The sequence below is a fragment of the Symphalangus syndactylus genome, chromosome 20, assembly GCF_028878055.3.
Source record: "Symphalangus syndactylus isolate Jambi chromosome 20, NHGRI_mSymSyn1-v2.1_pri, whole genome shotgun sequence".
NCBI lineage: Eukaryota > Metazoa > Chordata > Mammalia > Primates > Hylobatidae > Symphalangus > Symphalangus syndactylus.
Genome location: NC_072442.2, coordinates 56,403,407 through 56,429,559, shown reverse-complemented (window position 1 = coordinate 56,429,559; position 26,153 = coordinate 56,403,407). Strand labels below are relative to the sequence as shown.

At 41.4% G+C, this 26,153-nt stretch overlaps 2 protein-coding genes across 16 annotated transcripts in view; one reads left to right on the top strand and one right to left on the bottom strand.

Moving 5' to 3' along the window:
- DNAH9 (dynein axonemal heavy chain 9) overlaps window positions 1–13,783 on the top strand; it is a 369,577-nt gene extending 355,794 nt beyond the window's left edge. The window contains exons 68-69 of the mRNA XM_055258020.2: window positions 672–1,061; window positions 10,876–13,783. Of these exons, the coding sequence (XP_055113995.2) occupies window positions 672–1,061; window positions 10,876–11,103 (618 nt within the window). The 3' untranslated portion in view covers window positions 11,104–13,783. The remainder of the gene's footprint in view (window positions 1–671; window positions 1,062–10,875) is intronic.
- An 85-nt stretch (window positions 13,784–13,868) lies between these two features.
- Window positions 13,869–26,153, bottom strand: part of ZNF18 (zinc finger protein 18) — a 21,081-nt gene continuing 8,796 nt past the window's right edge. For 9 of the 15 annotated variants that reach the window (XM_055258031.2, XM_055258025.2, XM_055258026.2 and 6 more), the window contains 3 exons: window positions 20,859–20,943; window positions 20,041–20,151; window positions 13,869–15,170 (listed from right to left, as the gene is read on the bottom strand). In XM_055258031.2, the coding sequence (XP_055114006.2) occupies window positions 14,383–15,170; window positions 20,041–20,151; window positions 20,859–20,943 (984 nt within the window). In that variant the 3' untranslated portion in view covers window positions 13,869–14,382. The remainder of the gene's footprint in view (window positions 15,171–20,040; window positions 20,152–20,858; window positions 20,944–26,153) is intronic. The other 6 variants (XM_055258033.2, XM_063628329.1, XM_063628328.1 and 3 more) reach the window with 1 other exon arrangement.

Genomic DNA, 26,153 nt, shown 5'->3' with positions numbered 1-26,153 from the left:
AGGTGCCTGTAATCCCAGCTACTCAAGAGGCTGAGGCAGAAGAATCACATGAACGTGGGAGGCAGAGGTTGTAGTGAGCAGAGATTGCACCACTGCACTCCAGCCTGGGTGACAGAGACTCCGTCTCCAAAAATAAAAATAAAGATGGTGTTCAGCGTAAACCTTTCTTTACAAATGCTATCTACCTGTTGAAAGAGTGTCCCTTAAAGTTGATTACATATCCGATAGCTTGATTTCTGAAGGAAATCCCTGATTTTGGGGAAATAGATCTTTGTAGGCGCTGGCTTCTTGGGTTTCTAAGCTGCATGCAGGAGAGTCATGGAATTTAAGCTTTAGGGTAGGGTCACATGGCACTGAACCCACAAGTGGTTGAAGGTCTGCAGTGGGAAGCAGTTGTGTCTTTTGAAACACTGTCAGTAGACAGTTGAGACTCTGACATCAGAGCAGGGAGGGTTTTCAAGGACCAGCTTCTGTGAGATAAACCTTCCAAAGCAAGTACTAGACAGGACAGTCATTGTGTCACCTACCCCTGGAGTCACGTTCAAATGACATGAACAAGGATGGATAACTCTTGTCTGCCTGGGTGCCATGAGCCAGGGGTCACCGAGGCCAGTTGTTTTCAGGGACTTCCCACCTTCTCATGCTTTCCCCCTCCCATTCTTTATCTTCAGGGGGAGCTGACTATGACCAGCCACATGGAGAACTTACAGAATGCCCTGTACTTCGATATGGTGCCAGAGTCCTGGGCTAGACGAGCCTACCCATCCACAGCAGGCCTGGCAGCCTGGTTTCCAGACCTCCTCAACAGAATCAAGGAGCTAGAGGCTTGGACGGGTGACTTTACAATGCCCTCCACTGTGTGGCTGACAGGCTTCTTCAACCCCCAGTCATTTCTGACAGCCATCATGCAGTCCACAGCTCGCAAGAATGAGTGGCCACTGGACCAGATGGCCCTGCAATGTGACGTGACGAAGAAGAACAGAGAAGAGTTTAGGAGTCCTCCTCGGGAAGGGGCCTACATCCATGGCCTCTTCATGGAAGGTGCCTGCTGGGACACACAGGTAAAGCTTGGGATGAACCAAAGGGCATCTTTCTGGGGGCTGATTAAATGCACATTGCTTCCTATGGTGTGACTACTAAAAGAGATATTCCTGAATCTTTTTCTCTAGATAACCTTTCTTTCCTTGAGGCCATCAAGCTATTTTTATATAGCTAGGGGTGGTGCAAAGAGCATAAGCTTTGCAGAGGCAGTGGAGAGGTTAATAGCAAGGGCTTTGGAACCAGACTGCCTGGATCTGAATCCCAGCACCACCATTTATTAACTCTAACCTTAGATATAGTTTCACCTTTCCAGACCTCACCTGTTAGATGGGAGAAGAGCATCATTGTAAAAATTAAACAAGCTAATATGTAAGACACTTGAACAGGGCCTGGCACATAGGCAGTGCTCAAAAAGTGTTGGAGTCAGCTATCTCTGCTGCTGCTGCTGCCATGTGTCTGTCACCCAGGCTGGAGTGCAGTGGTATGATCTCGGCTCACTGCAACCTCCACCTCCTGAGCTCAAGCAGTTCTCCTGCCTCACCTCCTTGGTCCACTTTCCTCATTCATGAGCTCTCAAAGGGCAAGAATCTTCTGCCTTTTATGTTGTCCTACGTCGGCAAAGAGGAGCCAGTAGATATCACTTAAAGTGGCATTTTGAAAGAATTCCTCATCAAGGGCTAATAAAAACGTGAGTCATATGAGATTGGAGAAGATGTTTTGTCACTGGTAAGAAACACAAACAAGCACAGATGGCTGGGATGAATGAAATCAACCAGAATGGATAACTCTAGAAGTGTACACTTGTTGTACCTATAATCTGGAAAGAGTCCCTAGTCAAATATCCCACTTGACAGGTGACACTAAACTCTTAGCAGTTAATATAAAGCTAATGGGGCAAAACTGTTAGAAGATCCAGAAGATCCCAAGAGGCCATGTGAAAATGCAAATAGAGATTTACTTGGTTAAGTAGTACCCCCAGAAATTCATGTCCAGGCATAACCCCAGAATGAGTATTTAGAAATAAGGTCTTTGCAGATGTAATTAGTTAAGATGAGGTCATACTGGATTATCATGAACCTTAAATCCAATGATCAGTGCCCTTATAAGACCACACAGGTCTGGCGCAGTGGCTCACACCTGTAATCCCAGCACTTTGGGAGGCCGAGGCGGGCAGATCATCTGAGGTCAGGAGTTTGAGACCAGCCTGACCAACATGGAGAAACGCCATCTCTACTAAAAATACAAAATTAGCTGGGCGTGGTGGTGCATGCCTGTTATCCCAGCTACTCGTGAGGCTGAAGCAGGAGAATCGCTTGAACCCAGGAGGTGGAGGTTGCAGTGAGCCGAGATCGCACCATTGCATTCCAGCCTGGGCAACAAGAGCAAAACTCCGTCTCAAAAAAAAAAAAGAGGACGACGACCACACAGATGGGCACAAATATGGGAACAACAGACGCTGGATTATTAGAGGGTGGAGGGAGGGGTGGGGGTTAATAAAAACTAACTATCCAGTACTATGCTCACTAACTAGATGAGGGGATCCATACTCCAAACCTCAGCATCATACAATATTCCCATGTAACAAATCTGCACATGTACCCCCTGTATCTAAGGGTTGAAATTTTTTTATTTTTTTTCCTCTTTTTTTTTCTTTATTATTATACTTTAGGTTTTAGGGTACATGTGCACAATGTGCAAGTTTGTTACATATGTATCCATGTGCTGTGTTGGTTTGCTGCACCCATTAACTCGTCATTTAGCATTAGGTATATCTCCTAATGCTGTCCCTCCCCCCTCCCCCCAACCCACAACAGTCCCCGGAGTGTGATGTTCCCCTTCCTGTGTCCATGAGTTCTCATTGTTCAATTCCCACCTATGAGTGAGAACATGCAGTGTTTGGTTTTTTTGTCTTTGCGATAGTTTACTGAGAATGATGTTTTCCAGTTTCATCCATGTCCCTACAAAGGACATGAACTCATCATTTTTTATGGCTGCATAGTATTCCATGGTGTATATGTGCCACATTTTCTTAATACAGTCTATCGTTGTTGGACATTTGGGTTGGTTCCAAGTCTTTGCTATTGTGAATAGTGCCGCAACAAACATACGTGTGCATGTGTCTTTACAGCAGCATGATTTATAGTCCTTTGGGTATATACCCAGTAATGGGATGGCTGGGTCAAATGGTATTTCTAGTTTTAGATCCCTGAGGAATCACCACACTGACTTCCACAATGGTTGAACTAGTTTACAGTCCCACCAACAGTGTATAAGTGTTCCTATTTCTCCACATCCTCTCCAGCACCTGTTGTTTCATGACTTTTTAATGATCTCCATTCTAACTGGTGTGAGATGGTATCTCACTGTGGTTTTGATTCGCATTTCTCTGATGGCCAGTGATGATGAGCACTTTTGCATGTGTTTTTTGGCTGCATAAATGTCTTCTTTTGAGAAGTGTCTGTTCATGTCCTTTGCCCACTTTTGGATGGGGTTGTTTGTTTTTTTCTTGTAAATTTGTTTGAGTTCATTGTAGATTCTGGATATTAGCCCTTTGTCAGATGAGTAGGTTGCAAAAATTTTCTCCCATTCTGTAGGTTGCCTGTTCACTCTGATGATAGTTTCTTTTGCTGTGCAGAAGCTCTTTAGGTTAATTAGATCCCATTTGTCAATTTTGGCTTTTGTTACCATTGCTTTTGGTGTTTTGGACATAAAGTCCTTGCCCATACCTATGTCCTGAATGGTATTGCCTAGGCTTTCTTCTAGGGTTTTTATGGTTTTAGGTCTAACATGTAAGTCTTTAATCCATCTTGAATTAATTTTTGTATAAGGTGTAAGGAAGGGATCCAGTTTCAGCTTTCTACATATGGCTAGCCAGTTTTCCCAGCACCATTTATTAAATAGGGAATCCTTTCCCCATTTCTTGTTTTTGTCAGGTTTGTCAAAGATCAGATAGTTGTAGATATGTGGCATTATTTCTGAGGGCTCTGTTCTGTTCCATTGATCTATGTCTCTGTTGTGGTACCAGTACCATGCTGTTTTGGTTGCTGTAGCCTTGTAGTATAGTTTGAAGTCAGGTAGCGTGATGCCTCCAGCTTTGTTCTTTTGGCTTAGGATTGACTTGGCGATGCGGGCTCTTTTTTGGTTCCATATGAACTTTAAAGTAGTTTTTTCCAATTCTGGGAAGAAAGTCATTGGTAGCTTGATGGGGATGGCATTGAATCTATAAATTACCTTGGGCAGTATGGCCATTTTCACGATATTGATTCTTCCAACCCATAAGCATGGAATGTTCTTCCATTTGTTTGTATCCTCTTTTATTTCATTGAGCAGTGGTTTGTAGTTCTCCTTGAAGAGGTCCTTCACATCCCTTGTAAGTTGGATTCCTAGGTATTTTATTCTCTTTGAAGCAATTGTGAATGGGAGTTCACTCATGATTTGGCTCTCTGTTTGTCTGTGATTGGTGTACAAGAATGCTTGTGATTTTTGTACATTAATTTTGTATCCTGAGACTTTGCTGAAGTTGCTAATCAGCTTAAGGAGATTTTGGGCTGAGACAATGGGGTTTTCTAGATATACAATCATGTCATCTGCAAACAGGGACAATTTGACTTCCTCTTTTCCTAACTGAATACCCTTTATTTCCTTCTCCTGCCTGACTGCTCTGGCCAGAACTTCCAGCACTACGTTGAATAGGAGTGGTGAGAGAGGGCATCCCTGTCTTGTGCCAGTTTTCAAAGGGAATGCTTCCAGTTTTTGCCCATTCAGTATGATATTGGCTGTGGGTTTGTCATAGATAGCTCTTATTATTTTGAGATATGTCCCATCAGTACCTAATTTATTGAGAGTTTTTAGCATGAAGTGTTGTTGAATTTTGTCAAAGGCCTTTTCTGCATCTATTGAGATAATCATGTGGTTTTTGTCTTTGGTTCTGTTTATATGCTGGATTACATTTATTGATTTGCGTATGTTGAACCAGCCTTGCATCCCAGGGATGAAGCCCACTTGATCATGGTGGATAAGCTTTTTGATGTGCTGCCGGATTCGGTTTGCCAGTATTTTATTGAGGATTTTTGCATCAATGTTCATCAAGGATATTGGTCTGAAATTCTCTTTTTTGGTTATGTCTCTGCCAGGCTTTGGTATCAGGAAGATGCTGGCCTCATAAAATGTGTTAGGGAGGATTCCCTCTTTTTCTATCGATTGGAATAGTTTCAGAAGGAATGAAATTTTTTTAAAAAAACTAAAAGGAAAAGGAGATGGAAAATTTTGTTGAGACATGTTTTATAATGCTTACCATTCTGTTGGATATAGCAAGTAACAGTCTCATGGCATACTATTAGCAGTAGGAAATGTATTCATTCATTCCATATAGGCTTGCAGTTAAACAAATTACCTCAAAAAAACAAAACAAAGAAGACCATGTAGAGACACAGAAGAGAATTCCCTATGAAGATAGAGGCAGAGATTGGAGTGATGCATCTACAAGCCGAGGAATTCCAGGGATTGCCAGCAACCATCAGAAGCTAGGAAAGGTATGGGATGGTTTCTGCTTCCGAACCTCCAGGAGGACCAACTCTGCCCAACTTTGACTTAGGACTTCTGGTCTCCAGAACTGTGAGATAATATGTTGTTTCAAGCCATCAAGTTTGAGGCATTTTATTACACCATCCCTAGGAAAGCAATTCAAGAGCCAACAGAAAGGACAGTAAAGTAGGATAATGTCTAGACAGCCTGAATCTTAAGAAGGAAGTTAACTTCCCTCTCTCCACCTGAACATTTGCACAAGATTCTGTCAGTGGAGATCATATATGGATTGCATTAGGTATAAGGTGGCCTAGAGCACGCCACAGCTATTAATAGAATCCTCCAAACCACCAAAATGAGAGAAGTACCAAAAGGAAAGTAGGCAAGAAGCTCAGAAGGAAAGTCAGTGACACTGGAGGTGGGGGAAGGATATCAGCTTCAATCGTCAACCTCCCATTTTTCATACCTCATTGTAAATAATAATAATAACTTCCCCAAAATCAATACTTGTTCACCTTAAGCTGTTGTTCTCAAAGGTTTTATCCCAGAAAGATGTCAGCAAAAACGGAAGAGTCAGGACCTCCTAAAATCCTCTCCTCCATAAAACAATGAGAACATTCACAAAAACTGAGTCAGAATCAACTTTCTTAAAATTCTGGAAATTAACCAAAGGCTTTCAGCAATCCAAGACGTGTTTATTCAAGCAAAACAGCTGAATCTCAGTAGGAAGAACAGCCTATGGCCTTTTAACTTGTCTATTCCCATCTCAATCCAACCCCTAGCTTGGAGGTTACCTATAAAACCAACAGACCACAATCACAGTGAAAACCAGTAGCCTGGAAACCACTGGAAGGGGCAAAATGGGGTTGGAGCACCTTCAAAGCCCTGTTCCCCCACAAAAGCTGTCATTATTTTGCCTGTCCAGGGATTCCCTGGACTCACAAGTCTTTCTTATTTCACCTGAGTTGGAACTCACCCAGGGCAACAGCCTTTTTCCCCAGGGCATTTGTTGAAGACAATCAAAGACAACTGCTTAACATTGCAGTTTGCCTGAAGCAGTTGATAATAGTGGAGCAAACAGTAGGCTAACCAAAAAGCTTAAAAGGGCTAGCTGGAGAATGAGATGGCCATAGGGGGCTTTGAAAACCCCTGACATGTTCCTGGAAATCTAAGCCATGCCTATGTGCAGATCTGTGCACACACCCACAGCTGTGGACACGCTCAAGAGAGTTGAGAAGGCTGTACACTCTAGCTAACCTTGATGTTCTAGGAAAATGGGAGTGAAATCTAAGCAGAGTTTTAAACTGCCTGGCTACGCACTGAAGGTGTGCTCCAACACTTGCACACAGCCACTCAGCCAAGACTTTGAGACTTATTGGTTCTAGGCATTTAAGAAAATCTGTCCAATTATTTGGTGACTCTAAGCTAATAGAGCAGGCCACTTCAGTGGCCATACTTGACAAAGAATATAGACTTTACAGAATCAGTTCAGAAAAGTCAGTAAACAAACCCTGAAGAGAGAGAGAATACGATTTGCAGAGTGGCCACATTATTTAAAATGTCCAAGTTTTCAACAAAAAAATTATGATATACAAAGAAACAAAAATGAATGGCCCATACACAAGGAAGAAAGCAATCAGCACAAACTATTCCTGAGGGGGATCAAATATTGGACTTGCTAGACAAAGACTTTAAATCAGCTATTTTAAATATGTTCCAATAAGCAAAAGAAACCATGTCTAAATAGCTGAAGAAAGTTGTGTGAACAATGTATCACTGAATAGAGAATACAGAGAAAAAAATTATGTATGTTTTTAAAAGAATAAAGTAGAAACTCTGGAGTTGAAAAATATAATACCTAAAATGAAAATTCAATAGAGGAATTCAATAGCAGAATCGAATAGGCAGAAAAATCAGCAAATTTAGAATCAGTTCAATTGAAATTATCCAGTTAGAAGGAAAAAAATGAGAAAATGAAGAGTCTCAGAGACCTATGGGACACCATCAAGCATACCAACATATGTGCAATGGGAGTTTAGAAAGGAAAGGAAAGATAAAGGGCCAGAAAGACTATTTGAAGAGATAATGACCCAAAACTGCCCAAATTTGAAGAAAACCTTAATTTACATGTCCAAGAAGCTCAGTGAAATCTAAGTAGAACAAACTCAGAGATCCATACCGAGACATATTATAGTCAAATTGGTGAAAGATAAAGACAAGAAGAAAATCTTGAAAGCAACAGAAGTGGCTCACCACTTACAAGGGGTTCTCAATGACAGTAATAGCTGATTGCTCATCAGAAACCATGAAAGAGAAGGCAGTAGGATGGCATAGTCAAAATGCTGAAAGAAAAAGACTATCTGCCAAGAATCCTACCTGCAGCAAAACTCTCTTTCAAAAATGAATAAAGTAAGATATTCTCAGATTTTTTAAGAAGAGACAGAGAGAGAATTCATCACTAGTAAACCAGCCTTATAGGAAATACTAAAGGGAGTCCTTCAGGCAGAAAGGAAAGGATACTAGACAGAAACTCAAGTCCACACAAAGATACAGAATATTGATAAAGGCAATTACATATGTAAGCATAAAAGATAGTATAAATGCATCATTTGTAATTTTTATTTCTCTTCTATCTAAAGGACAACTGCATAAGGAAATAATTATAAATCTGTGTTGATGGATAGAAATGTATAAAGATGTAATGTAAGTGATGAAAACAACACAAAGGAGGGAGAGGGAATGGAGCTATACAAGATTAGTTTTTGTATACCATTGAAAGTAAGCTGGAATTAGGCTGGGCACAGTGGCTCAGGCCTGTAATCCCAGCACTTTGGGAGGATTAGGTGGTTGGATCACTTGAGGTCAGGAGTTCGAGACCAGCCTGGCCAACATGGCAAAATTAGCCAGGCATGGTGGCACACACCTGTAGTGCCAGCTACTGGGGAGGCTGAGGCAGGAGAATTGCTTGAACCCAGGAGGTGGAGGTTGCAGTGAGCCGAGATCATGCCATTGCACTCCAGCCTGGGCAACAGAGCGAGACTCCATCTCAAAAAAAAAAAAAATAATAAGCTGGAATTAATCTGAAATAGATTGTGATGTACATTAGAATATTTTTTGGTTTTTGTTTTTTTAAGACTGGGTGACTTGCTTTGCCACCCAGGCTGGAGTGCAGTGGCATGAACAGGGCTCACTGCAGCCTCAACTTCCTGGGCTCAAGCAATCCTCTTGCCTCAGCTCCCAAGTAGCTGGGACTACAGGCATGTGCCACCATGCCCGGCTAACTTTTTTGAATTTTAGTAGAGATGAGTTCTCCCTATGTTGCCCAGGCTGGTCTCTAACTCCTGAGCTCAAGAGATCTTCCTGCCTTGGCCTCCCTGGGTGCTGAGATTACAGGTGTAAGGCACCATGCCCAGCCTTAGAATGGTAATTGTAATCCCCAAGGCAACAACTAATAATTTAAAAAATACTAAACAAAGGAAATTAAAATGATACACTAGCATATATCTATTAATACAAGAGATGACAATAATGGAGAACTAGAGAAATAAAAAAGACAGACATAGAAAACAAATAGTAGATTCTACTTAATCAGTGATTACATTAAATGTAAATGGATTAAGCACTACTTTAAAAAGGCAGAGATTAGCTAAATGAATTTTAAAAAACAAACCATGAAACTCATCATGATCCAATAATATCATTTCCACAAAAGACACATTTTAGATTGGAAGATACCAATAGGTTAAAAGTAAACAGATGCAAACAGATATGCCATGCAAATGGTAACCAAAAGGCAGCTGAGAGGCTATACTATGTCAGACAAAATAGACTTTATAAGATAAAAATTGTTACTGAAAAATAAACAGGATAGAAATTATAGAGACAAAAAAGGACATTTTATGAGAATAAAAAGATCAACCGATCAAGACGATACAATTAAGTATGTATGCACCTAACAAAAGAGACTCCAAAATATACAAAACGGAAACTGACAGAATTAAAGGAAGAAGTAAACAATTCAACCATAGTAACTAGAGCTGTCAATACCCCCTGCTAATGGTGACTGCTAATGATTATAGAGTTTCTTTCTGGGGAGATGAAAATGTTTTAGAATTAGACAGTGATACTGATTGTAAAACTCTGTCAACATACCAAAAACCACTAAATTACACATTTTAAAAGGATTGGTTTTACAGTATATGGGGGAAAAAAAAGAGATTCTACCTCTGTTCCTATTCCTTGCCATAAACATTCAACTCTGTGGGGCAAGGAGGTCCCCATTGTTTACCTTAATTCTGTTACTCACCATCCCTTACCGCATCAGCCTCTAAAAGAAGTGAAGAGGTACATCCTTCCCTTTAAATAAATTTCACACAAATAAACCAAACTTTGTCCATGGCATAATGGCCTCAGAGTCATATGGACACAAAGAATCTGTGAAACACTCTGAATCAGCATTTCCCAGAGTATGTTCCGTAAGGCACTAGTAGTGCCATGGGAAATGAATAGGTTGCAAACAGAAAGGTCCTGTGGTCAAATAAGTTTGGGAAACACCAGGTTAAATAAACTGTTTTCTTTATTACTAGGACTTACTTGTCTTCAGTATGGTAGTGTTTATGTTGTAAAACGTCAAGTCCAGAATATGGTAAGCACTACTTCCCAAATTTATTGGACCAAGGGAGACTTTGGCTCTGCAGAACATTTCTCGGGACTAGTAGGAAAAACTGCTCTGTACGGCGTATTGAAATAGCTCAGAAAATCATAGGGAGGCCTCATCTGGAAAGCTACAGAATAGTCAAGTCCACATTACATGAGTAAAGATAGAATGCAGCTCTCTCTACTCTAGAGGATGGAAGAGGTTGCATATGAAACAGAAAAGAAACAGAAACAGGACATAACAAGCCTTAGAAGCTAAAGCATTTGCTGGCAGAAACCGTGTCTTAGTCATCTTTAAATCCCCAGCATCTAGCCTGACATCTGGCAAATATACACATTCGATATGCTCATGAAATGAATTAATGAAAAAACAAACTAGGGGAGAATCAAGCTCCAAAGGCATTCATTTGTATATGATAAATAATAGCTTTTGGGACTCTGCTTCACCTGATTTAGGCTGAGAAAAATAGAAACGTGTTTCTACATATCAGATGCATTCCATCACAGGCTGCTGAGAAAACCTGGAAGGGGGCAGGTATAAAGGCAGCCATGCCAGCCCAGTCTTTCCTCCCTCGGATCTGCTGACAAGAGCAAGGATGGTTGGCTGGGCTCTGGGTCTGATCTAAGGTGCCTGTTCTCATGTTTTATCCTCAGGCTGGGATCATTACAGAGGCAAAGCTGAAGGATCTGACACCCCCTATGCCTGTGATGTTCATCAAGGCCATTCCTGCAGACAAGCAGGACTGCCGCAGTGTCTATTCCTGTCCTGTGTACAAGACTAGTCAGCGGGGACCCACCTACGTGTGGACTTTCAACCTGAAGACTAAGGAAAACCCATCCAAGTGGGTTCTGGCTGGAGTAGCCTTGCTTCTCCAGATGTAGCATCCTGCAGAGCCACCGAGAAAATAAAAAAGCTGGGCTTGGAGGCTGCCCAGAGGGACAGGTGGGTGAAGGGTGACCACAGACACTTAGAAAGGTAAGAAACCATAAGCACTCACAATTCTGTAGAATTCCTCTAGGGAACTTGGAGAGGTGTGCCTAAGGTGAGGCTGAGCTGGAGGTATATGGGCCCAGGAACCAAGGGAGGATAATTTCATAAGCTAAACCTTTCTTAATAAGATGATTTACTCTTCAACTGTGTCTGGCCCAGGATTTGAGAGCTGCTGAATCATAAATGATCATGTGGAGACCAAGAGAAATAAGCCACAAACACCTGGGCCCTGACCTTGTTACGCAACACTATCGTAGGTGCTCTTGTTCCAGGCTACCCAACGCAGTCCTTGGACCAGTGGTATTGGCATCACCCATACCATGAACCAGAATCTCCATTTTAACAATCTCTCTGGAAAATCTGTATGCACATTATAGTTTGAGAAACACTACCCTGGAGCAGGGGTCACCAACATTTTTCCACAAAGAGCCAGTTAGTGAATACTTTATGATTTACAGGCCACAATGCCTGTTTGAACTTTGCAACTTTGCCATGGTAGACCAATAGCAACCATAAATAATCAGTAAATGAAGGGGTGTGATTGCATTCTAACAAACTTTACTTACAAAAACAAGAAATGGGCCATATTTTGCTGATCCCTGCTGTAGAGGATAAGGGATGTGTATACTGATATTTATCCTTCATTAATTCATGCATCCACTCAATACATTTTAATGTAACACCTACTATTTGTTGTGGATACGTGAACAAGTAAACAGGAAGTATCTCCATCATCCTTTCAATCATTTAAGAGGAGGAAGCCAAGAAGAAACCTTTAATCTAAAGCTTTTTTTTTTTTTTTTTTTTTTTTTGAGATGGAGTCTTGCTCTGTCACCCAGGCTGGAGTGCACTGGTGCAACCTCTGCTCACTGCAACCTCTGCCTCCTGGGTTCAAGCGATTCTCCTGCCTCAGCCTCCCGACTACCTGGGATTACAGGCGCCTGCCACCACGCCTGGCTAATTTTTATATTTTTAGTAGACACAGGGTTCCACCATGTTGGTCAGGCTGATCTCGAACTCTTGACCTCAGGTGATCCGCCCGCCTCAGCCTCCCGCCTCAGCCTCCCAAAGTGCTGGGATTACAGGCATGAGCCACCGCGCCTGGCCATTCTAAAGCTTTTTAATCTAAAAGTTTTCTAGATTTACCTCTGTGGAACAAATTTTCACTGGAAGTCCAATGGGTTTAACAGTTTTGATGAGTTTTAAAAAGCTCTATGAGGCAGCTTGTTTGGTAAGAAAAGTATGGGAGGACCCAGTATTCCTTCTGTGATTATTCCCTCCTGACATTGCAGAAACTTAATTTTGTGATTAGTGTTTTGAACAGTGGTTCTTAAACTTGAACAGGCATCAGAATCCCCTGGAGGGCTTGTTAAAACAAAGATTGCTGGGACCCGCCCTTCTGTATTTCTGATTCAGTAAGTTTAAACAAATTGCCAATGCTGCTGGTCTGGAGGCCAGTTTGAGAACTCGTGATTTAAAACCTCAAATCCCATCATCCTATAAATCTCTGCTATACATAATGTGGAATCTAATGCTAATTCCTCTATGATTTTCCTGCTTTCTTCCTTGCGGTTCCTGCACCCCCTAAGTGGGGCCTTCTCATTTTCATGATACAAGGGAGTTAATAAATTTTACTGCTGGAAGCCAGGAACTCCAGCTTGGGTGTTGTCCCTCCTCTCCCATCAACTATTAATGCTCTTGCAGTTTCCTGACTATAGGTTAATCTGTTTTCAGGGAGATAACTGTTCACATTAGCATCATCCTTCCTGAGCTTCACTCATAGTAGTACAATAAGATCAGGCAGGCCAGGCGCAGTGGCTCACACCTGTAATCCCAGCACTTTGGGAGGCTGAGGCAGGCGGATCACGAGGTCAGGAGATTGAGACCATCCTGGCCAACATGATGAAACCCCGTCTCTACTAATACAAAAATTAGCTGGGTTTGGTGGCGTGTGCCTGTAATCCCAGGTACTCGGGAGGCTGAGGCAGGAGAATTGCTTGAACCAGGGAGTAGGAGGTTGCAGTGAGCCGAAATCACGCCACTGCACCACTGCACTCCAGCCTGGCGACAAAGCAAGACTCTGTCTCACAAAAAAAAACAAAAAAAACAAAAAAAAAAACATCAGGCCTAAAGAAGGAGGTGGAAGATGGTGGGAGGGGGAAGTCTCACTACACAGGCAGGACACTTTGAGGCATGTAACTTGTGAAGACAAGGACAATTGGACAGTTTAGATACATGTGTTAATAAACCGCTAGACAGTATTATAAACTAGATCAATACTATCGATTTCTTCCTAACACTCACAGACAAAATGAGATTATAACAAAGGTAATTTTAAAGCATAGAGCACACTTTGGCAAAAATGACAGCCCATGTGGGATGCCAGGAGAAAGAGGGGCAGCTTGAGGCAAGAGATCAAGTGGAAGGTTGGCTCAGAAAGAGGACACCAAAAACAAACTTACCTGAGATAAAGGTGTTGCCAGCACTGGCCAAGCTCTGATCATCTGAACATTGGCCTAGGACTTCCCTATTACTGTTCTGCTACATTATGAACTTGAGGTTTATAGGGGCTGACTTTGGAGCTCAACTGCCTAGGGTCTTCTATGAAATAATCTGCTTTGAAATACAGTCAAACACACAGTGAACAAACAAGATAGAAAGTGACTCTGCTAAGTTTATTTCAAACAAGGGACACTTGAAGTTAGTTTTTCACCCCTATGACAAAGAACACATGTGAGCTCACGGGCCCTCTATGCTTCTCCCCTTCTGGACCAGAAGACCTGCTCTAGAACCCATTTTAAGGGGCTGATCTGAGGTTCTTCCCATAAGCAGTGACTACAGCTAATCCCATTAAATGCTTCCCGGAAAGCACTTCTTCTAAAACTGGATGTGCAATTTAGACTTTTTCCCCAATGGGTCCAAAGGAAGGATGAGTGGAAACATGAAGACTATTCTTTCTCCTGAGGCAGAATCAAGAATTTAAGCCACTGTGCAATCCAATCCAAGATATCCTCCAAGTCCAAAGCCATGTCCAGATTCTCTCCTCTCCAATCCATGAAAAAAGGAGATGAACAAGGGTATCCTCTCAGAGACACAATTCCTCTTGATGGAGCTGAGTATTTTTGTTAATGGGCTAGGAGACAGAAATGGGGAAAGAGTTTGGTTACTGGCTATTGAAAGGGCTTCTTTCCTAAGTGGGATCTTTGATGTTTGTCAAGGCTCGAGCTCCAGCTGAAACTTTTCCCACAATGCGAACATTTATAAGGTTTCTCTCCTGTGTGAACCCTCTGATGTCTATTAAAGTTTGATCTCTGAATGAAACTTTTCTCACAGATGGGACATTTATAGGGTTTCTCTCCCGTGTGGATTTTCTCGTGGTGGCGCAATCCTGAGAAGTCACTGAAGCCTTTCCCACAGTAGTCACATTTACAGGGCTTCTCTCCTGTGTGAGTTCTCTGATGCTTCACAAAGTCTGAACTCCGCAGAAAGGCTTTTTTGCAGATGGTGCACTGAAAGTATGTCTCTCCGGTGTGAGTTCTTTGGTGAAAAACAAGCTGAGAATTCCTATAAAAGGTCTTCCCACACTCCCTGCAGGTGGGGAGCTTCTGGGCCATGGGGGCTCTTGGCTGCCCCTTCTGGGAGGTCTCTCTCTTCTCCTCAAGCCACATGGTGGACATTTCTCCTGAATGAGGATTAGGCAAATGCTGACCTAGTTGTTTCTCAGAAATCCTTTCTTGAGGAGAGAGCTGTTCCCCTGTTCCCTCATCCTGAATGTTTTGCAGAGCCCCAGGGAGATTCTCTCCTTCTCCAAAGCATCCTGGCTCATCCTCACTGAAGAAGCCCCTCAAGGAAGCCTGAGAAGGAACTTCTCCTGAAGCTTGACAGGAAGCATGCAGGAGCTCCTGGTCCCTGTGATTCTCCAAATTTAGATTCTCCTTGTCATTCTCTTGTCTATCTCCTAAAAGAAGAAAGAAGATTTGAAATGGTTCAAGTGCTATGCCCTGTTTTCTAACTCATATGTCAAAGAGAGGGTCATCATAAAACATTCATTTTCTTTTTTTTTTTTTTTTTTTTTTTAGGACATTAGTAAATGAGGAAGAAAACTACCATACGGCCCAAATGCTCAAACTTACTTCCCCTGTCCTGGGTTCAAGGCTAAATGGTTCAGCTCTGGAGCTGAGGATTTTTGAACAACACAGGAGTACTCATAAAGTGATCACTCCATAAAAAAAGCCACAAGTATTTCTTAAGGACCAGGAAAAAAGTATATTATAGGCAACTACTGCTTTTAAAATGATTTTTATCTGATTATATATAAAATATAAATATGGTAACTAAAAAAAAACTGAAGAGAGAGAAATATGTACAGAAGAAAACCAAATCCGCCTCAATCTTACTACCCAGAGATAACAACTATGAGCATACATTTCCTTTCAGTCTTTTTAATTTAACCTATATGTATGCAGGTATATGCTATTTTCTGACATAATTTGTGTCATATTGTACATATAGTTCTATATCCAGCTATGTAGCATTTAATTGTGAATGGTGGCATTAATCAATGTAATATAGAGTCTCCCTCTCCCATTCAGTAAGACGCCCAAAATTTGTGAAATGCACGTGTCATTTTACCACAGCTGCAATGCAGCGAGGCTGTACTATAAAAGTGAATCCCTTGATCTGTGCTTGAATCTAGTATTTACATGCCCTTTATTAAATCACACTAGCAATTGGAAGTTTGTTTTTCTCATCGTAACTTGGGTTTTTGGTTATACTACTTAATGATGCAAATAGAACATTTTTATTTTGGTGGTAGGTTTTCAACTTTTATAAATTATTTTAACTATATAGATCTAAAGATGCCATTTACCTTTCTCTTTCATTTATTAGTGTCTTTTCAATTGTCTGCCAGGGATTTAGACATCTTCTAGAGAGCTAGATCTGAACTTGTTAAATCAAAAAGCCTTAGAATGTCCCTGAATCTAAAAATAAAATAAGATAAAATAAAAGCCTTAGAATATATTCTTCTCAAATGGCAAAGGTACTTTCTCTTGTTTTTAAAAAAGCCTTTATAAATATCATTTTAAAGAGCTGAGTAATGGCCCATCAAGAAGATGTCATAATAAACATATAATTTGTTCCCCTACCATGGAAATCTAATTTGCTTATTGTGTTTTTGCTACTGTAAATAATGCTGTGATCAGCAGTTTTCTTCATAAGAAGTTTTTGCCCACATTTCTCATCAATACCTCAAAGGAATTTCTCAAAGTAGAATTACTATGTCAACAGGCATAAATATTAAGGCTCTTCATACCTACTGGCAACCCAACTTCCAGAACAACTCTGCCATCCTCTCATATGTGAAACTGGGCAGAGGGGGAAGTGGGTATTCAATACTTAAATATTGAATATTTTTAAGCATATGCCATTTAGATGGATGAAAAATGGTTTTTCATTGTTTTAAATTTTGATTCTTAAGTTATGAAAGGATGAATCTTTATCACATTTATGAGCTATTTTTCACACTCGAAGACTGCTGCCCATATTTTACTGGGAAAGTACATTTTTCTTATCAACTTTAACTCTTTCTATATCAATAAAAATAATCATTTATCTGTCATGTTCCTGAAAACTTTTTTTTTTTTTTTTGAGACGGAGTTTTGCTCTGTCACCCAGGCTGGAGTGCAATGGCGTGATCTCAGCTCACTGCAATCTCTGCCTCCCGGGTTCCAGCAATTCTCCTGCCTCAGCCTCCCAAGTAGCTGGGATTACAGGTGCCCGCCACTATGCCCAGCTAATTTTTGTAATGTAGTTAGATGGGGTTTCACCATGTTGGCCAGGCTGGTCTCGACCTCCTGACCTCAAATGATCCGCCCGCCTCAGCCTCCCAAAGTGCTGGGATTACAGGCGTGAGTCACCGCACCGGCCTGCTCATGCTAAATTCTTATACAGACCAGCATCTCTTTTCTAGGCTCCCTTTTCTGTTCCATTGATCTGTGCATCTATGTTTATATCAGAATCATGCTATTTTAATGATTTTTTACCTTTACAATACAACAGACTTAATATTTTCAGATCTAATATTCATGAAACATTCTTCTTTCAAAACGTTTTTTTAAAGCTATTCTTGCATGTTATATTCTTCCAGATAACTACTTTAAAAACGTTAATTCTTTGGATTTTTATTAGCAGGGTAAGTATATGGCTTTTTGAGACTGCCCCCTGCTGACCTGTTTTAACTAGGAGCTGTTCTTCCACATGGTCAACTATAACAGCATATTCACTCTCTACATTGACTTTTGCCCCTGATCTGAGTCCAGATCTGGTAAACTGGCAAAGTGTTGTATTTTTCAAACCAGGCCTTTCCCATCTGGTTACTGTGACTTCCACAGTTATTCAAGGTCTCTTCCCTGGACAGCTGGACTCCTGCATTGACTTCCTGCAGACTTCTCTCCTCCAAGTGTTCCCTTCCTATCTGTCCTACACGTTGATGCCAGATTCATCTTCCTAAACCTCTTTCCACATATCTTTTTTTTTTTTTTTTTTTTTTGAGACAGAGTTTCATTCTTGTTGCCCAGGCTGGAGTGCAATGGCGCGGTCTCGGCTCACTGCAACCTCCACTTCCTAGGTTCAAGCGATTCTCCTGCCTCAGCCCCCCAGGTAGCTGGGATTACAGGTGCTCACCACCATGCCCGGTTTTTTGTTTTGCTTTGTTTTGTTTTTGCATTTTTTGTAGAGACACGAACCTATAATAGCTTTTTTTTTTTTTTTTTTTTTTGCCTGTCAAGGCAGGATGACCCTTGTAGACTCCTCACATCTGGTTAAAGGCAGTATCTAATGGGACCATATCAGCAGAGGTGGGATGAAGGAAAAAAAAACAAATGAAAAACGAGTAGGAATATAGTGAGCTATATATTGCAAATAAGATCAGACTACTAGGAGCTATATGGGAAATCTCTGTAGCTTCCATTCAATTCTACTATGAACCCAAAACTCCTCTTAAATTCTGTCAAAAAAAAAATCCTACTGCAACAACCTCCAAAGCAATATTTTCAACCTTTTCTGACTACAACCCACAATAAGTAAGTTCTATGGACTAAACTGTGATCCCCCCAAAATTCATATGTTGAAACTCTAGCCCCCAGTATGATGGTATTTGGAGATGGGGCCTGGGGCCTTTGGGAGGGATTAGGTCTAGATGAGGTCCTAAGGGTGGAGTCCTCATGATGGGATTAGTTTCCTGTCTCCTCCTCCCCCTCTCTCACCTCCTCCTCTCCCAGTCACTCCCTTCCTCTTCGCCTCTCCTCTCCCCAACCCCCCTCTCTGCTATGTGAAGACACAGCAAGAAAAGCGAGGTCAGCAAACCATGCTGGCACCCTGATCTTGGACTTCCCAACCTCCAGAAATGTGAGAAATAAACGTTTGTTGTTTAAGCAACTTAGTCTATGGTATTTTGTTACAGCAGCCCAAGCTAAGGCAGTAATCAATATATTTATATTGAAACACAGTACATGCACACATATTTTAAACAAATATTTCCTGAAACACTACCCACCCCTACATCTGATACTTCCTCTTCAATCTTATTGTTGCTTTTTTTTTTTTTAACGCTGGTTGTAACTCTATCAAATGATTTCACAACTCACTAATTGGTTATGCAATGCAGTTTGAAAAATTCTCTTCCAGAAGAAATCCTTGTGAAACAGCCTGATAAATATGTTGCGTAAAATTAAAATCAAAAATCTCAGCTAATGATTGCTCTCTCTGTGGTATATTAGCAAAAGAAAATAATTAATTAGATGCCACTGGGGAGAAAGAATGGCTTGCCCTATAATTCCCATCCTTGGTCCTCTTCTTCCTCTAAGGTTCTTGGATTTACTGTATATATAAAAGTGTGTGTATGTGTGTGTGTATGTGTGTGTGTAGGTTTTGCAGTTAGTTTTTACATAACTTCAATGTTTCAGAAAAAGTGTAGAAAGCAAAGAATGAACATTTTACAAGATAACAAGTTCAGATTTCTTCTTCCCTAGCCTTAAATAAATTATTTATATGAAGTATTTGTTGATGCTGCTGTTTTAAGAAATGTTAGGTGCATAGGGATTAGATAAAACATTTTTTTCGCCGGGCACGGTGGCTCACGCTTATAATCCCAGCACTTTGGGAGGCCGAGGCGGGCGGATCACGAGGTTAGGAGATCGAGACCACGGTGAAACCCCATCTCTACTAAAGATGATACAAAAAATTAGCCGGGCGTGGTGGCGGGCGCCTGTAGTCCCAGCTACTCGGAGAGGCTGAGGCAGGAGAATGGCGTGAACCCGGGAGGTGGAGCTTGCAGTGAGCCGAGATTGTGCCACTGCACTCCAGCCTGGGCGACAGAGCAAGACTCCATCTCAAAAAAAAACAAAAAAACAAAAAAAACAAACAAAAAACATTTTTTTCTGTTTGTTTTATGTCTAGATACTCTAACTTCTTGCTAGGAAGGGTAATAATGGCTGTTACATAATCCTTTGCAATGAAATTCTACTCTATTTGTATTGGTCTCAATTTGCGCAAATCTTAATTCTTTCTGAGAAAGAAAGCTACAACAACAGACAAGATTAAAGGCAGCAGGTCTGACGTGTGGTCTTCCTTCCACAGGTAAATATGTGTCAACAGCCCTATAGCCAGAGATAAGCAGACTCAATCTCAATAGTCAAATCAAACCAGTCAGATCATGGCTAGTTATAACCAACGTAACAGAATATTGTGCCTCCTCTGACCTCCTTCACCACCTCCAATTTAATGACAGGTAGTCAGAAATGATTCCAGACCAATGAACGATTACTCACCTATGCAGGTGGGTCTTGGGATCTTCTCATTGACATGAAGGTATAGTCCTGCCAGCTCTTCCCCATATTCTATTGAACTAGTCAGGTCAGATTTGGAATGGGAAATGCCTGCTATAGAGAGAAAGATGTATGGTGGGCCTGGATGAATGGGAAAGACTGGGAGCTCAAGCTGTGTCTTTCAAAGGAGCACCCTACGCATGAGGGAAAATATGAAGGCTCTGGACACTTGCAGAAACTCACCTTAGAACAGCATGTGGAGCTTATAAGACACCAGTACTCACAGGATGACCTTGAAAGATGGTGAAGGCCATGAAAACAAGAGTCTAGGCAGGTGGACAGAAAGGTCTGTAGACTACCTGGCAGGCTGGTGTGAGAATCATGATGGGGATCCCACCAATGGTTGGTTGACAAGTGTGGTTTAGTAGAAAAGAGCATGGACTCAGAGCCAGCCACAACTGAGTTCCACCGTAACTCAGCCCACTTATGAGCTATGTGGCAGTGGGTAAGTATTTGATCTAACACTCACTTTCATCAGGCTTAAAATGAGAATACCATCATCAATTTCATAGATTAAAGAAGTTACTTTGTGCAATGTACCCACAAACAGTTCCCGGCACACTGAATACTTTCAATACAAGGAAGTTCTTACTGTAATTCTGCTAGCTCCAACTTGCCCCAGTTCCCAACTGTGTCCCTAACGATTTCCTTCACCTGGCGATTTTCAGTTCGGCAGATGTCTCTATAAGTGCATGGAAAATGCCTCACAGTTTTCCAGTCCTTCTACGTCCTTCCATCAGGCTAACCCACGCCGCCCTCACCTCCTGAGACCATTTTCCCATAGGTCTCCAGCATGAGATCCCAGTATTGCTCCTTTTGAGTGGAATCCAGGTGTCTCCACTGTTCCTGGAAAAAAAAAAACAAACAATACAATACCATGACTCCAGTGAAGGTGTTTGAACCTGCCTTCCCTGCCTAAAGGAAAGCTGAGAAGAAAGAAACGTGCCGTAGGATCCTGGCCATCACAAGACCTGAGAAATTCCAGCAGAGTGGTTCAAGGGACAAAGAGGCCAAAGGGAAAACAACAGTCCCTATATCAGTGTTTCTTTCCTTGGTGAGAAAACATCTAGGCTTTACATTCTGCACCTTTTCAGGTGAATTATTTAAAAGTGGAGAACATATAGAGGGCAGGAGGCTTTTCCATACTATTTGTTTTTATTTGGGTTTTTTTTTTTTTTTTTTTTTTTTTAGATGGAATCTCACTCTGTCTCCCTGGCTGGAGTGCAGTGGAGCAATCTCTGCTCACTGCAACCTCCACCTCCCAGGTTCAAGTGATTCTCCTGCCTCAGTTTCCCGAGTAAGCTGGGACTATAGGCACATGCCACCATGCCTGGCTAATTTTTGTATTTTTAGTAGAGACGGAGTTTCACCATCAGGATGGTCTCGATCTCCTGACCTCGTGATCCGCCCGCCTCAGCCTCCTAAAGTGCTGGGATTACAGGTGTGAGCCACCTCGCCTGGCCGGTACTATTTGTTTTTGTTTTTAACTCAAGTGCTTGTACTAGAGGTCTTTGAAGAGGAAGAGCCTGATAGTCCCACTATTTAATAAAAATCAGGAAATTCAAAAAGCAAAAGAAAGAAGTTAAAAAGGAATCTGTTAGAAAAGCAAGTGCAAATCAGTAAGATGTAGTTAAGAGTCAACTTCATTGTAAGCTTTACCCTGAAACAAAGATGGGTATATTCAGAGAAGAGAGAGATGTTATAGCCATACTTGAAATATCTCATAGTTCTGCATTTAGAGTCTAACATTAAATCAGTTTTCTTCCCAGAGAGTGGAAAACTGGTAGGTTCTCTGGAGCAAGGTGTCCCAATCTCCAAAAGAAGCCCTGCTTTTCCTATGAAATGACAGACTAGAGACTCAAAACTGGGAATACCATATAGCTAAGGTCTGCTTTCATGAATTCAAATTTCAGTCTTCCACCAAGAAGCTATTAGAAACTCAGATTGTATAGCAGAGGGATTAGCAGCCCATTTTTTGGAGTCAGACATACTGAGTTTTAAGTCCCAACCTTGCCACTTTCTAGCTGTGTGACCTTGAGCAAGTTATTTAACCTTCCGGAGTTTCAGGCCTTATCTAATGATGGCACTGAACTCAAAAAAGTGTTGGGAGGTTTGAGATAAATAATGCAAGTATCACCTGTCTTCATAGCACACTGTACTTTTTTATTTATAGCATTTATCCATTTATTAAATATTTGTGTATGTACAAATGTATATGCACACATGTAAGTATTTGACTAACTGTTGCCTCTACTAGCAATGTAAGCTCCATGAGAAAAGGACTGTGTTGTACTCTCCATTGTATAATACCTTCGCAGTTCCCAAGACCCTGCCCAGGACAGAAGAGGCACTTGATGTATGTTACCAGGGTAAAATAAAGCCCTTAGCAAATAGGTCCTCAGTAGATAATATATATTATTACCATCACATGCAGTCTCCCAGTCTCACCCCAAGGGTTTGCAGAGAGAATTAAGGGATTCTGCACACTTTCAGAAACCCCAAAGTGGATAGACATGAATAGCCAGGCTTCAGGAAACAGAAATGAGGAGAGGAATTACAAAGTCATCCTCCTGCTGTATACAATATACTATTTGGGGAAGGCACCCTCTGATATGGTTTGGCTCTGTGTCCCCACCCAAATCTCATCTTGTAGCTCCCATAATTCCCACGTATTGTGAGAGGGACCTGGTGGGAGATAAAACCAAGTGGGCGGTTCTTTCCTGTGCTGTTCTCGTGATAGTGAATAAGATAACATCCGATGGCTTTAAAAATGGGAGTGTGCCTGCACAAGCTCTCTTTGCCTGCTGCCATCCTCGAAAGATGTGACTTGCTCCTCCTTGCCTTCCACCATGATTGTGAGGCCTCCCCAGCCATATGGAATTGTAAGTCCAATTAAACCTCTTTATTTTGTAAACTGCCCATTCTCAGGTATGTCTTTATCAGCAGTGTGAAAACGGACTAATACACTCTCAGTCCTAAGTCAAGTCTGCCCGCCAGCACATCAAAGGGAAGTGGAAATGGCTCAAGGAGAAAAGAGATACCCAAAACTGTTCAATTAGCAGGTGCTAAGCCAAACACACAAACAAAAGAGGGTTTGGATTTTTTTGGGTGGGAAGGATAGGAAGCTGAAAAGTGACCTCAATATACTTAATTACACAGTCAACTATTAACTATAACCACATTTTTAATGTGAATTTTAATTTAATTTTTTAATTTTTAAAGTATAAACAGCTAGCAGCTTATTCGGTTAATCTTCTGTGAATGCAGCTATTTTAACAACCTCCTGAAAATAATCACTTGAGCAAATATTGCTGAATACAGGAGTTCTTAGTCTTTGTGGTCGGAACACATGGACCCTAGCTTCAGTGCTAGCAAAGAAAAGGATGCACATGCCAAGCACAGTAATATCTGTCTGGCTGCCTGGCTTGCTGACACAGGATCTATTCCATGAACACCAGAACAGTAACTACCAAGAAGAGTACAAGGCAGAAAAGGATACAGCCACCAAAACCCCCAAGGGTCAAAATCAGCTCATTCAAAAACCAGAAAAGTTGCTTCAGGAGCACTAACAGGGTACCTCCAGCTTAAAGACACAAATTTACTCAAGGAACTGCCAAGAAGCCGGGTACATTCGAATAAAACCTCCTACTGAAGAGGCAAGATGCCAATGGCAGCCAGCTTGCCTTTTTCTCATATGTAGAAGAGACGGAAAAACCTAACTTTCTATCCTGAAAGACAGACACATGGGATTTGATGGAAAAATTCTATTTTTGTGTGGAACTGGCACCATCTTGTGGGTTTATAAGGTATTACAACTGACTTGCACTGAGTTAAACGCTGTTCCTTTCCTTTAAGTCTGAAAACAGAGGAAGGTGAGTAAATGCACTGCTGGAGTCTATGTGAGGTTCCAACTGAGTCATGGTTTCTACTAATGAAATAACTCCTGTGTACTGGTAGTAATACCATATCATTATTCTGGCATTATTTATGAAGTTCTTCACTTATTTAAGAGATTAGAGGGAGTGATTAATTTAAAAATTCCTTTTACTTCCAAAGGATTCCATTAAATATCAAAGTCTTTCTGATGCAAATAACTGCTGTTAGTTTGGAGGGGATATTCAGATTGGGTAGGGACAACTTTTGTTCATTTGACTTAAATGGTTGCTAACTAGTTATCATCTGAAGGTAGGGAAATACAGACACACACATATATGTAAATACGGTTGTAAAAAACAAATTGGTGCTGATGAGCATTTTAAATCTTTTGACTTTAAGTTATCCAGAACAGGTGAGGATACTCTGTACCTGTAGATAGGAACAACAATAATCCTCCAAGCCTGGTTGACATATTCCACAGAACACCCAAATCTTTTTCACCAAGCAACATCTTGCTTAACAATTTGGTTTCTGGGCACCTTGAAAGCAGGCAGAAGGGTACCTTTGATTCACTAAAAAGATATTTCTCTCCCCTGCCACCTCCCCATCCACCTTCCCCCAGAGTAAACTATGAAATTGGTATTCTAGTTTTTATATATCTGAGCCTGGAGAGCTGAAGCTCAGACGCTGGTCTGAAACACAGCATTACCTACTGCCTTCTCTATTTTCATCTTCACTCTACAGCAGATTGCAAGGCAAGTCCCAAGAGGAGTTCCCTCAACGTTTTAAATGTTTTAATTAAGATGTATAGGTTCGTGAAAAAAAAAATTTTTACAAAATTCAACTTTTCAAAATCGTTAACTACATATCAACATAAATCTGTCCCAGAGACTTCTATGTACAGCAAAAATGAAGTATTAGGAATTGTTGAATTTACCTTCTGCCTGAAACAACTAAAAATGGGACAAAATGATGAAACAATAGTTTTCAGATATTGCACATTACACAAGCAGAGCAGAACAAGATCCCTCAAAGTGGGAAAGCAAATTCAGTGAGCTCTAGTTATCCAAACTTACTGCCTAGACAGAGGATCCAGGCAGCAGCCCAAGAAGGGGAAACCCAGGCTGAGCCAGGCAGCCTTCCTAAGTTGAGCAGAAGGAGCTCAGAGTCTGGAAATGCCAAGATGCTTAGAGTCAACAGGGTAGAAAAATCGGAGAGAAGGAAACTGCACAAAGAGAAAGCTCCAGAGATCTACAGAGCGTCCCTGCAAAGTCTGGAAAATAACTACCCAAAAGAATCAGAAGGAACAATCCCGTGAGTTCACACAGTGCTGGAAACAGTTTGTATTTCCACCAGGCAGAGTGGAAAACCTGGTATATGAAGGGGCATCAGATTACTCAGAATACTCAGAAGGGAAATGCCTTAGCATGGAAAAAATAATACTAGACTAAATGTTTCTCTGGTGCCATATAACAAACTGTGTGCAAATAACTGCACCCCATAGCAAAGTTCAAGAACATTTATAGTAATACAAAAATATACAGCACCCCACCAATGTCAGATACCCCATCAAAGATTACCAGGCACGGGCAACATAGTAAGACACAAAAAAATTTAAAAATTAGCCAAGCAGGCCAGGCATGGTGGCTCACACTGTAATCCCAGCACTTTGGGAGGCCCAGCTGGGCGGATCACTTGAGGTCAGGAGTTTGAGACCAGCCTGGTCAACATGGTGAAACCCCATCTCTACTAAAAATACAAAAATTAGTCGGGTGTGGTGGCACACGCCTGGAATCCCAGCTACTCAGGAGACTGAGGCAGGAGAATTGCTTGAACCAAGGAGTCAGAGGTTGTAGTGAGCTGAGATCACGCCACTGCACTCCAGCCTAGGCAATACAGCAAGACCCTGTCTCAAAAAAAAAAAAAAAAAATTAGCCAAGCATTGTGGCACATGCCTGTAGTTCTAGCTACTCAGGAGGCTGAGGCAGGAGGATGGCTTGAGCCCAGGAGGTCAAGGCTGCAGTGAGCTATGACTGCACCACTGCACTCCAGCCTGGGAGACAAAGTGAAACCCTGTCTCAAAACAAACAAATGAAAAAGACAAAGATTACCAGGCATACAAAGAAGCAGGAAAATACATCTCATAATGAGAATAATCATTGATCAAAATTGACCCGGAA